The following is a 15,123-nucleotide window of genomic DNA, read 5'->3' on the forward strand; positions in this document are numbered from 1 at the left end:
CGTTAACATAGTCACCTTTGAAGTCATGTTTGGTATACTAAAGAGATACAGTATCTATTTATATAAAGTAGGCAACGTTCGCCCTGTGTGCCATTTTTGCTAATGGCGTTATACAGTTTAGTTTCAACATAAAGGCGAACGATTAAGGTGTAAGTAGTTTTATTGCAAGATATATAATACGTAAACATCAAATTGGGTCCAGTTCGGGACACGCTAGTAGTCGAGGTATCGTCATACTGGACTTTTTCACCAGGTTTTGGTCGGCAGTTATGGGACGAAGGCATCAACTGGTATACATTTGAAATATGCGAACTGAAAGAAGAGAAAAACACAATAAGAATAATTTCTTATTCACGCGTTAATGAGAACACTGTCTGATATTTGTGGTATCATACGCGTGGGAGATCAATTTAGAGGCATCTGATTGGCTGCTCTGCAGTGGTGACCTAGACGCCATAGCCACACCGAAACGTTAGTGATATTAATTGCTCAGTGATGTTTGTTAACTGGACCAGCACGAATACAGTGTTTGTAGTTGGAAAAGGCATTTTTAAAATCGTTTTCAACCTTATTTTTGAGGATATATGTAAGAAATAGAATACCTTATTCATGTCCGTTAGATACCATTTATCTTACAACTCATTTAAAAATGCATCCACGCATCGCTCGTTAGATACGTTTTGTCATAACTCGTTGCAAGATAAAAGACATCTAATGGCCGGTCGTGTAGTGTTCTCTGTTTATCAACTACATGTACATCATCAACATTGGATGCACTGGCGTTCCCAATGAAAACAAAATCCGTTTATTTCTGTGCTTACAGTTAATTAAGCTGTCCTTGGTAGACACCTCAGTTATTAGGGATGAGATTCATATGCAACGTTTTGTAAGATATACAGCAGTATAACAAGCCTGTATCACAATACGTATCTAATAATCAGGGACAGTGGCAGGATTTTTCTCGGCAGGGTTGCAACGTCAACAAGGATACCTATACAGTACCTCGAAGTAAACTAAAGCATAGGCGTACGGGTGCACATTTTTGTAGGACGGTAGGCTGGCTTTCGCCCGAATTAAACAAAAGTGCCACAATCTGCATTACAACATTTATTCATTTCAGCATTACTATCAAACAGCTATATAGGGTTACAAACAAATCACTACGTATTTTTACATGGATTACAACTAATTTTGAGGGTAGAATGATGGAAATACATGGTGAGAAAGGTCTCAGGCAAGCATCTTCTAAAATAGTACATTTCCCTACTAAAACAAATACATTCATTATATTTATACATTAAACCTGGATTTCGTGACACTTTGAAGTGTTCGTACTCTATAGTATTGTCAAGAGCTGAAGCGGTGTGGAATGCAAAATTATCAGACAGATTGTGATGGCACCATTCTGCCTTCCTGCTGAACAGAGTATCGAATCCAGAACGTATCGGTCTTAAAACTGATACCCTAACTACCACCCCACAGAATCAGGCACTCCCAACTCCACATTCCAGTATCTATCTATCCAAACTTGTTTCCTTTTTATGCTTTATACCCGGACAAGAGGAAAGCAGTCTTGTCTTCAGATAAACCCCTGGCCCAATTTTACAATATATCGTAAGCATAGTTTTTGCACGTAAACGTATACCTACGACTATTCCACAGTTCTCATTACTATTAACAGTACAACCAATATATAGTTTGAAGTACACATATTTTATTTTATTTCGTCCTTAAAATGCTTCAATTTCCGTAATGATGTGATATGTCTACGTGAAATAGATGCCAAACACATGCAAACGTATGACTTCTATAACTGCTAGTGGCAGACGTAAACTTACGATGTTTTGTGAAATTGGCTACACAAGGAGAAAGTATTCAAACCCATGAAGAACCTCATGTAGCGCGCATAGCAGCTAATTGAGGTCCCTGTCTGAGCTTTTAAAAAAGAAAGAAGAAAAAAGAAGAGAATAAGGAGGAGGAGGAGAAGAAGGAAGAGAGATGAAGAAGGAGGAGAAGGAGGTGAAGGAGGAGGAAAAGATGAAGAAGAAGGAGGTGGAGAAGAAGGAAGAGAAGAAGGAGGAGGAGAAGGAAAAGATAAAGAAGAAGAAAGAGGTGGAGGAGGAGAAGGAGGATGAGAAGGAGGAGAAGAAGGAGGAGGAGGAGGAGAATGAGGAGAAGGAGGTGGAAAAGATAAAGAAGAAGAAGGAGGTGGAAAACATATAGAAAAAGGAAGAGGAGAAAGAAGAAGGAAGGGGAGAAGGAGCAGGAAAAGATGATGATGATGATGATGATGATGATGATGATGAAGAAGAAGATAAAGAAGAATAAGAAGATGGAGGAGGAGAGAAAAGGATGAAGAAGTAGATGAACAAGAAGAAGAAGACATGCTGCTTTTTCATTTTCGAAAACTATGTACGCTGCTTCGATAGAATGTTGTCATGGTATTAATGGCTACGTTAACAGTTGCTAGAAGTAATAATAATAAACAAAACTCGCCTCATCGAAGATCCCTGAATAACGAGTTGGAGTTCCTGCTCCAAATATCAGTGGATCCCAGCCAATGATCTTAATATGCTCATCGTGCCCTACAATAAAATACATAAATAAAGAAGAAGAAGAAGAACAAGAACAAGAACAACAACAACAACAACAACAACAACAACACGTTTTAAGTATTTTAGCGTAAATACAGTTTGTTCTAAACATATTTCTGTTCTTTCTACTAAGTAGACGTGTGTTGTTTGTTTGTGCATGCATGCATAAGGGGACGGGACGTAATCCAGTGGTAAAGTGCCCGGTTGATGCGCGGTCGGTGTTGGATCGATCCCCGTTGGTGATCCCATTGGGCTATTTCTCGTTCCAGCCAGTACACCACGACTGGTATATAAAAGGCAGTGGTATGTGATATCCTGTTTGTGGGATGGTGCATGCAAAAGATCCCTTGCTACTAATGGAAAAATGTAGCGGCTTTCGTCTCTAAGATTATAGGTCTATGTCAAAATTACCAAATGTTTGAAATCCAATAGCCAATGTGCTCTAGTGGTGTTTTTAAACAAAATAAACTTGAACTTTTTGTGCGTGTTTGCTGGCATGTATGGCCCATTATTGGCATTAAACCTCTGCTGACTTGTTGTAGTGTATGGAATTTGACTACAAGTTAGCTTGGACATGATCATTTTAAAGCTACGTAAATGAGGGCAAAACCAACAGATTGCTGACGCTAGTTTGTAGATGGGTTTTAAAACATGGGAATTATAATCTAGGTTCCGCTTAAATGTAAAGTCTATACATACGGAGATTTGGTGTAAAGTCTATACATATGGAGACTGAGTGTAAAGTCTATACATACAGAGATTTAGTGTAAAGTCTATACATATGGAGACTGAGTGTAAAGTCTATACATACGGAGATTTAGTGTAAAGTCTATACATATGTAGATTGAGTGTAAAGTCTATACATACGGAGATTTAGTGTAAAGTCTATACATATGTAGATTGAGTGTAAAGTCTATACATACGGAGATTTAGTGTAAAGTCTATACATACGGAGATTGAGTGTAAAGTCTATACATGCGGAAATGGAGTGTAAAGTCTATACATACGGAGATTGAGTGTAATGTCTATACATACAGAGATTGAGGGTAAAGTCTATACATACGGAGATTGAGTGTAAAGTCTATACGTACGGAGATTGAGGATAAAGTCTATACGTACGGAGATTGAATGTAAAGTCTATACATACGAAGATTGAGTATAAAGTCTATACATACGGAGATTGAGTGTAAAGTCTATACATACGGAGACTAAGTGTAAAGTCTATACATACGGAGACTAAGTGTAAAGTCTATACATACGGAGACTAAGTGTAAAGTCTATACATACGGAGATTGGGTATAAAGTCTATACTTACGGAGATTTTTTGTGTAAAGTCTATATATACGGAGATTTAGTGTAAAGTCTATACATACAGAGATTTAGTGTAAAGTCTATACATACGGAGACTAAGTGTAAAGTCTATACATACAGAGATTGAGTGTAAAGTCTATACATACGGAGACTAAGTGTACAGTCTATACATACGGAGATTGAGTATAAAGTCTATACTTACGGAGATTGTGTGTAAAGTCTATACTTACGGAGATTGAGTGTAAGCGGTGTAGGGGCTCCTCCTCCAATCAGGGGACTGGACTGGAATCGAATTCTGGTCGCTTCTAGGGTCACACGCACAGACTGTACGACGCTCAGATCCTGGTTAAGAGAGATTCTATTTGAAAATCGCTACATATATAACAAATACGGATTTCCTTTTTCTTCCGCCTGCAACATGATGTTTGTTGCAAATAGTTTTACAATCTTTGAAGATTGTAGAGACAACAAGTTTAAAGTCGCAGACACTAGTTTCAGCCTGTGAAAATGGACACAGAGTTTAGTTAATCTGGAAACATCAAAGATGAGGTTATAACAGAGAGAAGCTAAAGTATGTGATGTTTAAATGAGGACATACCGTCTAAAACTAACAAGCTTGTCTCCATAGCCATTACTTCTCAGACGAACGTGTTTTTTTAAAATTATGAAAAATAATGCATTTCGGGGCATTACAAAAACCTGGATGACCTGGGGCCTAATTCACTAAACTCTCGCAACTTTGCGATCTCGCAGTGCAATGCTAAAAGATTTGCAAAGAGGATGCTTTGTTATCTAACAGAGCCTAAGAGACATTTGTGAATTGGGCCCCAGAACCACTTAAGGTGTACAAAATTGAATATTCTAAATAATAAAATGTAAGTAATTTTAATTTATATTATCAAAAACGGCTTTAAAACTGAAAAATACGTCATAATGTTTAACAACACGGGTCTGTCACTTTAATATATACCCAACATCGACGTTTCTGCCAGAACGAAATGTTGGGGTATAGCGCTATGAAACTGAATATTTACAATGTATGTTTTGAATGCAAGCAGTCGACAAGGGCTATGGGTGATTCCCCCAGAAAAAAAGGTTATGTTTAGGGTTAGGGTTAAGCAAATCATACAGTAATGATAAGAGTCATTAATTTTGTCAAAAGGTTAACTTAAAAAAAAATCTGCAAAAACATGTGGGTATGGCGCCATACCCATTTTACCATGTGGCAGAAACCCTGAACACTGGGCCTAGGAATTGTTACTAAATAACATAAGTTTGACTAATTTTTCTTTAAAATTTTGTTTTTGCAATACACACAGCGTTCCTGAGGGACCACTGACAGACATACAGACAGATGACGCACTCAACACATTTTATTTACAGTTATATGGCGTCAGACATATGATTAAGAACCACACAGACATTGAGAGAGGAATCCCGCTGTCGCCACTTCATGGGCTACTCTTTTCGATAAGCAGCAAGGGATCTTTTATATGCACCATCCCACAGACAGGGTAGCACATACTACGGCCTTTTATATTCCAGTCGTGGTGCACTGGCTGGAACGAGAAATAACCCAATGGGCCCACCGACGGGGATCGATCCCACACCGACCGTGCATCGAGCAAGCGCTGTACCACTGGGCTACGTCCCGCCCCTGGTATTTTATTAAAGTCTCACCCAATATATACACAGTAAAATACACCAGACTTTGTTCAATGAACAATATAAAGGCAACTCCTTATGGTGGGGTGGGGGCAAGGGGGTAATTGATATTAACGTTTTAAGTATGTAAGCGCCCTGAAATGGTTGCAAAATGGTATTTCAGAACCTCTAGATTACAAAAATAGGTGTCTTGCGCCTTCCGTGCACTTTCGTTCCAATAATTCATCTGCTCCACCCCCCCCCCCCCCCCCACCCACCCCCCACCACCACATAAATCCTAACTACGGCCCTGAATGGTGGTTATATTAAACTGACTTACCAAACCAGAAATAGTTAGCATTTCTGTTCTTGTATCAAACTGAAGAGTGGTTGTGTTCCACAGACGCAGGATTACCTTGAGCTTGACCTGGAATTAATATAATATATATATAGAACTCATCGATACCATATGCTGAACTCTTTTTCGCTTTACATCAACCTCGCTGAAATTATTGACAAGAAAAATAAACACATTTAGTGAAGGCTAGAATGGGGATAACTAAAACGTGTGAAATGATTACATGGGTCAACATTATGTTGTTTAGTGACAACATAATAAACTAATGAATCAATGATTGAACGAATGGAATGAATGGAATGAATGAATTAAATGAATGGAATGAATGAATGGAATGGAATGGAATGAATGGATGAATGAATGGAATGAATGTGTGGAATGAATGAATGAATGAAATGAATGAATGAGCGAATGCATGGAATGAATGAATGGAATGAATGAATGGATGAATGGATGAATGAATAAATGAATGAATGAATGGAATGCATGCGTGGAATGAATGAATGAAATGAACGAATAAGTGAATGAATGAATGAATGAATGGATGAATGAATGGAATGAATGCATGGAATTAATGAATGAATGAATGAATGGAATGAATGGAATGAACGGAATTAATGAATGAATGAAAAGAAAACGAAGAGGAAAAATGAAGAAGGGAGAATTTAACGACGCACTCAACACATTTGTATTTGAGTTCTAAGGCGTCGGACATATGGTTAACGACCACATAGACAATGAGAGGAACCTGCCTTCACCACTCCATGGGCTGCTCGTTTTATCAGCAGTAAGGGGTCACCTACAAACAGGATAGTACTTACCATGACCTACATTATAATCTTCCACAGAAATATCAAGATGACTAATTAGATGTTCCCCATTAAAAACCAAGAAATGCATGAATTAGTCTGCTAAACAGTGGATTTTTTCGGAGGATTCGAATTCCGGAGGGGGTGCGTAACCCCAACACCATTCCCTTGGATCGGCGCATGCACGGGCTTAAACGACACAAAGGTAGACGAGAAAAATCTTACCAACACATTTTAAAGATTTACCTGGGTTCTTGGAGGGAGTTCAGTGGGGTGATGGTGTAGTGCGCACTCCAGCACCCCCTTAGATCCGCGCCTGCACTAGCCGAAGGACAGAATAGGAAGAAGAAGAATCCCTACCAAGACACTTTAGCGACTCACCTGATTGGCTGACCAAGTGACCATCAGACTCCCGGCATTGTCTGCCAAGGACGTTGACATGAGACTGACGTCAGCCACTAGGCTTGGATCGGTTGGCTGAAACGTGAAGCTCAGCAGATTGTCTCCCCTCCAGTCCATGGCCGACAGCTTGTAGTATTTGATAGTCCCGGTACCCCCGAAATTGGCCACTCCCCCAGTAATGGGCACGGAGCTCACTGGACTAATCTGCACATATCCAGACCCAAACGTGGGCGTCAAATCGCTGGCGAACTCGTACAACATCTCTGGTAAGCAAACTGAAAATAGACCAGAAAGTGAAATTACGTTAAACTATGCACTAAATAACGTTTGGCATTTTGTAAGTAGACCAAACGTTGAAATTATAATGTATAAATGTAATATGTGTACAAGCATGGTACAAACAGGATACTAAACTAATTATTGGTTAATACATGTATAATCATAAACAAGTTTACACACTGCACCTGCACAAGCAGCATCTTGGTTTTACATTATAAATATAAATTGTTCATGCACAGACATCACTTTAAATGTGTTATTATGTAAAGTTAAATATTCAAATAGTTTAGAGCGTGAAGTATTATATTCCACACATATTATGATGTGATGATAGTCATCTGCAATCAGATTGCACTGATTACAGAATCGTTCTTCCACTGGAGTAAAGGGTTTTGTGTGAGAGTAAAATTTACCATTATTTTCAATACAGATAATAAAAGTGGATACAGACCAAGCTCAGCTCTAGAAGCCCAATTATGGGCACAATTGCTTAACTGTAGTATTGACTTACAGACTTTTAAGAGCACTCTCCCTCTCTCTGGCAAGAAAGTTTTAAGGCATTTTAAATATATGAACTGGACACCCCATACTTCACTGGCATATAAAAGGACAGATTTAATCAATAATTGACATGAAATATCCACTGGTATATTGGCGTTCACGAGTTATATCTGAAGTTTGTAAAAGCAGCCCAGACCTTTTTTTTTTCAAAGAGATTTGGAGCATTCTTTAAAATGACCATTTTGATTAAAATCCACTCCTAGATATGTATATTTTGATACTACTGGACAGGTACTGTATTGCCAGAAAGATGTCATAAATGATTATTTGTTGCGCTTTGGTCACCAAACATAACGATTTTGGTTTTATCTAGATTGGTGGTAAGTATGTTATCTTTGCAGTATTTATCTAGTTGGCTAATAAGGAGTAACTGTAGTCCTTGAGGTGTTTCCAATAGAAACAGGATGTCGTGTGCAAAATGCAGATAGCTTAGGTACACTGTGTCTAATGATACCTTATCACCAATTCTGCATATATATTCTTGAAAAGCATTAATAAACACGTTGAGCAATGTTGGGGATAAAATACAACCCTGTCGAACACCAATATTTGACTGGAATCGTTGTGACGTTCCTTTATCAGTTTGAACACTATATGTGACATTGGCATACGGAGATTTTATAATTTTTAGAACATTGCCTGTAATCTCCACAAGAGCAACCTTATGAAATAGTTCAGTTACATCCACGGAATAAATATGTTTATACAATTAACTACGGATGTAAACAAGTTAACATAACCACTTGCTTTTACATCCGATGTTGGTGATGGTGTCATAATGAATCTGTTGAGTGCCTCTTTGTTTTCAGTTGACATTACTGCTGAATATACCAGTGGTTCCATGCCATGCAAAAAAAAAAAAACTAAAAAAAAAAATGGCTTGTTTTCTTGTGGTGTTCCTGTGAGCTTTTATTTCTGACTGATATATTAAGTTTTAGAGAGGGCTGGTGCAGCCGGTGTTCGTGGTTGTGTAACACGTGCTCGTCGCATTTACACTTTACACGCGATGACGGGACGTGTTGAGCAGCGTTACTGCATCAAGTTTTGTCAAAAGCTTGGTGATACCCAAACTGAAATAGTTCATAAGATTCAGCATGCCTTCGGCAACGATGCTATGGAGGTTAAACAAATTAAAGAATGGTTTAACCGGTTTAAAAATGGTCGAACTTCAGTTGACAGTGACCAGCGTTCCGGTAGGTCGTCAACAAGCCAAAATCCACATGTCATGGACAAAGTGCGCAGTTTCATCATGGAAGACCGTCGGTTGACCGTCCAAAAATTTGCTAATGACGTTCAGATTAGTGAAGGTTCTGCACATGCCATTTTAACTGTTGATTTGGGCATGCGCAAAGTGGCCACGAAATTTGTGACCAAGCTGCTTTCGCGTGAGTAGCAAGAGCTCCGCCTTGACGTCGCACCTGGTCCAGGATTTCTTGGCCAAGCACGGAATTACTCAGCTTCGCCAGACTCCCTACTATCCAGACATGGCTCCTTGTTCCACAAGCTGAAGATGCCGCTGAAAGGGTCCCGATTTGAGAGCCGAGATGACATCACGAAGAACGCGATTGCGCACATGACAGCCGTTCCAAAACAGGACTTCTAGAAATGTTTCCAGCAATGGATGGACCGCTAGGCTAAGCGTGTGAAGTCACAAGGAGCCTACTTCGAAGGAGACTAAAGATGGAACCCAAAATTTAAGCTACTTTTTTTCCCCGGCCTAAAGTCGGATACTTTTTGAACAGACCTCGTAAAATCCATTATGACGCAATTTTATAATATTATTGCATTAGCAAAATGGTATTTATGCTCATTTGCATAATACATACTACATAGAAAATCATCACTGACTACATTTATTAATAAATATGATATATTTTTGTAAATGTTTCATAACTCTTGACAACAACCCCCTTCCTCTCTCCCCAATAACATTTCGCAACGCAACCGACAATACCTCCTCTCCCACTAGAGCGTTACGTAATTGTATAACGGCCCCTAACATCTCCAGCATCAGCTATTAGTGAGTTACTCACACTGTATGGCTGTTGTGGAGCACACCAAGGCGCAGACGACAACCAGTGAAAACAACATCTTCTGCTTTGAGTATCACCTGAAAACAAAAATATGAACAAAGTAAGTTTCATCTTCTACAGGCACGGCGGAGCAATTGGGGGTGGGGGATGGGGGTGAGGCTGAGGAGGCTCTAGCCCCCCCCCCAATAATTCTAAATCAAAACTATTATTGGTAGTAAATCTTAAAAGCGCAGACCCTAGTTTCAGCCCGTGAAAATGGACGCTTAGTATAGTTAATCTACAAACCTGCAACATATTTGGATATGGTTATAACAGAGAGAAGCTACAGTATGTGATATTTAAACAGGCAAATACCGTCTAAAAATAACTAGAGCTTGTCTTGATAACCATTACTTCTCCAACGAACGTGCGAATTTAGAATTAAGGCAGACATGAATTTTACTTGTAGAATTCAGGAAATTGCATTTCAGGACATCTAGTATTCAAATGTTTACGGGGAAGCATACCCCCGAACCCACTAGAAACTTTGCTTTGCGAACTCGATCTCAGCCAGCCCCAACATGTCTACTTGCTTCCGCCATGCCAGTTCTGACAATTGTCTAGAAGTGTATTCGTTAAAAGTTAAATTTCGTTTTGTTTAACAACACCATTATGGCATTACTGGAAGGTAAACATTTATTAATTCTGACACGTATTCTTCAGAGGAGACCCGCTACATTGTTCCATTAGCAATAATGTATTAGAGGTCATAGCTGTACAATGCATCATATGTATGTATAATACGTTCATAAAAGTAAAGAATGTTTTACTTTAAAAAAAAAAAAAAAAAAAATTTTTTTTAACGACACTGTTAGAGCTATTGGATGTCAAACATTTGGTAATTATTACATAGTCTTCGAGAGGAAACCCGCTACATTTTTTCCATTAGTAACAAGGGATCTTTTATATGCATCATCCCACAGAGAGATTAGAACATACCACGGCGGCGGAAATCGATTCTAAACCGACCTCACATCAAGCGAGCGCTTTTCCACTGGGCTATGTCCCGTCCTGTTTTACTTAAGTAACTTAATGACGCACTTAACACGTTTTAATTAAAGCGATATGGCGTCAGACATGTGGTTAAGGACTAACACGTTGGTGGACAATAGAGCATATGGAGTACTGAATATTTATGACTTATAAATAAAAATGTAGATTGAATTTTTGAAAATTAGCACAACAATATTTTGTTAGCATTGCTTGCAGAACACTGTATCTGTAAGGATGACCCACTGACCACCAACTGCGAATATTTGTGCTTGTATTATGCTGAGTACAAAAAGCAAACATCATTTGGCACTAAGACTAAGAGCAGACATTAGACAATGTGAAAAAGAGTCGATGAATCACGTCTGTCTTGGTGATATGGCTATTCTCTAGGAGACGGCAGGAAAGAAGCAAAATGACAGTATTCATATCTATATAATCCTATAGAAGCGATGTCTCAAGGATGTTGTCAAGACGCACCGTAAATTATGTCTGGTTTGTGTTGAAGGCGGGAAAATCTTGAATCGAACCCCGTCGGATGGCCCATTGGACTATTTTTCGTTCAATCCAGTGTACCACAACTGGTATATCAAAGGCTGTGGTATGTGCTATCCTATCTGTGGGATTTTGCATATACAATGACCCTTGCTACTAATGGAAAAATGTAACGAATTTCCTCTCTTAAGACTATATGTCAAAATTACCAAATGTTTGACATCCAATAGCAAATAAATCAATGCGCTCTAGTGGTGCTATTAAAAAAAAAAAAAAAAAAAAACAACCCCACCAACAACAAAAAAAAACCCCGATGGTTTGGTCGTTTATATATATCGATTAACTTTAGGTGAACATCCAGACTATCAGCTTTGTACTCATTAAACACGGAATATGTCCTGTACATTTTATAATAAACTATTATCAACAGAGGTAGGAAATGTTCAAAATGTTATACTGTTACCTGCGACGTGTTCAGATGTCTAACTATGGACGCGCTCTGTTGTCTGAGTGTGAAAGTGGATTGTGCGCGTCCATGTAGTTATACCTTCTTCGGCTGCTGATAACAACGCACCATTGATTCCATTACATCGAATCTTGCCGGCGATCACACCAGTTCTTATCTGGTCGTGGCAACGCGAATGTTAACGCAAAGCCATGCTAACGGTGTGGGGGCCTGGGGCCTCTAAACATAGCATACCTTAACCTCAAGTGGTATTACAATTGTCTTGTTCCTTAAGTGGACGCTCGCCTGAGGTGCTTGCGTCGTGGGATCGAATCAACTCAGTGGACATATTCTCTGATTGTACACCCCCCCCCCTCCCGTCACAACCAGTGGGCGGTGACTGGTATATCAAATGCCATGGTATGTGCCATCCTGTTTGTGGCGAAATTACCCTAAAAGCAATCCCTTGCTGTTAATGAAGACTACGAGTTGAAATCGTAGGGTCGATTTTATGTCTGGGTTTCGAAACATCGGGTTATATCAAAACCTAGCTTTAACGCTGGTTTACGTAAAACGATGAAAAAACATGACCAAGACCAAGACCCGTGGTGCATTTCGCATGTGTGTATTTTACCCGTGTTTGCAAAACCACGATTTTTGCATGGGTTACCCGCAGATCTGGAAAGGGACATAAGCGAAATCAAACCGACCAGTGCCCCACGACTAGTATATCAGAAGCCGTGGTATGTGCTGTCCTATTTGTGGGAAAGTGCATATAAAAGATCCCTAGCTGCTAATGGAAAAAATGTATCGGGTGTCCTATGAAGACTAGAGTTAAAATGATCAAATTTAACATCCAATAGCCGATCATAGATCAATAAAGGCGCTCTACCACTAGAGCAGATTTATTCATTAATCATGGGCTATTGAATGTCAAATTTGACGTTAAACTATATACACTTTTCTTTCTGACATCCAACTACACTTCAAGCACAATGTCCACATATCTTGTCTGTCTGTCCAGGACACTTAATTGTTAGTCGTTAATCGGCCAAAAAAAAAAACCCATACAAAATAACTCTTCACTGAGCTCAATCTGGGATTGAAGCCAGTAGTGGGAGGCGAACGAAGTGTCTACCAGCCACAAAGCCGGTGGCTAAAGTAATAAGCCAGTGAGGCCGGCCGAAGTTTGATTTGCCCGGGGTGACAATAACCCTGGAGTCAGTTCTACTTAACACTCGAGTAGATAGCACCTAAACATACATCAGACAACACCGCCCCGCCGGCCCGAGGGACAGTGAACAATCATACGGCTATGTTATCACAGTTATCATTCAGATCAGTGTAGTTCACAGACATGACACGCAGAGGTGCGAAACATCGGTATTATTAAATATTTAAGTCAAGCCTCGGAACAGAACAGAATTTGATTATTGTGAAGAAATTCATATTCACAATACAACTTACGTCTTGAATTGTAATACAAGCTCCCTCCCATCAAACAAAAACAAAAAATGTTAAATATATTATTGAGAGAGAGAGAGAGAGAGAGAGAGAGAGAGAGAGAGAGAGAGAGAGAGAGAGAGAGAGAGAGAGAGAGAGAGAGAGAGACACACACACACACAGATAGAGAGAAAGAGGAAGAGACACAGAATGAATGAATGAATGAATGAATGTTTAACGACACCCCAGCACGAAAAATACATCGGCTATTGGGTGTCAAACTATGGTAATGCAAATAAATAAAGTGATGATCAACATCAATATAAAAATTCAAGGTTAAAACAAAAACAGTGTAAAGAACTGTGCCAAAAATACAAATACAAATATCACAGAATTTTACGGACACCGAATTTTACTCTAAACTTCAATGTGTGCTGTATTGGCCATTCTCAAAGAGAATGTTACACCCCTGCACCACGGTGAGGTTACAGCACGCGCAGGGGAGGGAGAGACACAGAGACACAGAGCGAGAGAGAGAGAGAGAGAGAGAGAGAGAGAGAGAGAGAGAGAGAGAGAGAGAGAGAGAGAGAGAGAGAGAGAGAGAGAGAGAGAGAGAGGGAGGGGAGAGAGGGGAGAGGGAGGCAGATTGAGAGAGAGGTGTGGTGTGTGGGGGGGGGGGGGGGGCTAGGGGGGGGGGGCTAGGACATAGAGAGATACACATAAACAGCATATACATACATTCTTAGGGTCGTAGGCTGCATGCGTATATCCGACGGATCATGACGGATCTAAAAGTACAACAGGAAGAATTTGTTTACGTAATAACTGTACATGGACAGAGCAATATATACAAATAAACATTTATAAGAATGAATGAATGAATGTTTGTTTAACGACACCCCAGCACAAAAATACATATCGGCTATTGAGAAGCCATTAACATGTTAAACATTTCTAATTTTATGATAGAGGTAATCCTACTTGGATAGGATAATGCTCATTACAGTTTCTAATACAAAAGAAAACTTGTTAAAGCTGTCATCCTGCCTCTCCATCCAATATAGTTAGGCGGCGAAATTTCAAAAGTGCCCTAAAAACACTTTCCATGACATGTTTTAGTACATGCTAAAAGTGTTGTGGCATCATAGTAAAACACTTCTAAGGTGGATGTCACGTTTTAAAGTGGGTTTTACGGAAACTGTGGGGCCCCAATATAAATTGACTATAATGTTTTTGCGAATATTCAAATTGTACTAAATGCCCAAAGTTACGCTGTCAAAACCAAAATATAATACATATTGGTAGGAATTTGAGAAATTACGTAAAAATAAAATACAATATTTACTTACAAAAATGAAAGGAATGATTCGTAGGACTCAAAATTAAGATTAACGACAAAATTAGTGACATCATCATTTTTCAAATAAATCGTAAAGATTTCTTATTGAAAATATGTTCTGTATAACCAAAACACTTAGCAACAAAAGAAAACAGTTAGACAAATGAACGCAACACCCCAACGAAAGAATAAACCCACCATTCATTCAATGCAGAAATTCCATAAGAAACGTTTGAAGTTGATATGAGAAGGAAAACCGGATAATGTTAAACGTGTGCAAATGAATATTAATAATAGTGACGAGAGTATTAAAGTTCCCAATATCCAAACTTTTATTACGGCACAGACAGTTGCATATAAATGAATTTGATACACATTATA

General features: G+C 39.1%; 1 protein-coding gene across 1 annotated transcript; it reads right to left on the reverse strand.

Moving 5' to 3' along the window:
* Nucleotides 1-267: 267 nt before the first annotated feature.
* LOC121372313 lies at nt 268-14,271 on the reverse strand. The gene is made up of 7 exons (XM_041498607.1): nt 14,142-14,271; nt 9,992-10,068; nt 7,098-7,393; nt 5,890-5,976; nt 4,136-4,247; nt 2,497-2,585; nt 268-312 (listed from the first exon to the last, which is right to left on the reverse strand). The coding sequence occupies exons 2-7, from the start codon at nt 10,047-10,049 to the stop codon at nt 268-270; spliced, it is 687 nt and encodes a 228-aa protein (XP_041354541.1). The 5' UTR covers nt 10,050-10,068; nt 14,142-14,271.
* Between the last annotated feature and the right edge of the window lie 852 nt (nt 14,272-15,123).

Source organism: Gigantopelta aegis, chromosome 4 (genome assembly GCF_016097555.1).
Source record: "Gigantopelta aegis isolate Gae_Host chromosome 4, Gae_host_genome, whole genome shotgun sequence".
NCBI lineage: Eukaryota > Metazoa > Mollusca > Gastropoda > Neomphalida > Peltospiridae > Gigantopelta > Gigantopelta aegis.

Bases quoted from the DNA above. Each gene is read 5' to 3' on its own strand.
- LOC121372313 (XM_041498607.1), bottom strand. From the start codon at position 10,049: ATGTTGTTTTCACTGGTTGTCGTCTGCGCCTTGGTGTGCTCCACAACA. The intron at 5,977-7,097 runs GTGAGTCGCTAA...TATTAATTCCAG, and splicing joins TCACTTGGTCAGCCAATCAG to GTCAAGCTCAAGGTAATCCT. The intron at 4,248-5,889 runs GTAAGTCAGTTT...TCTCTTAACCAG, and splicing joins TGCTAACTATTTCTGGTTTG to GATCTGAGCGTCGTACAGTC.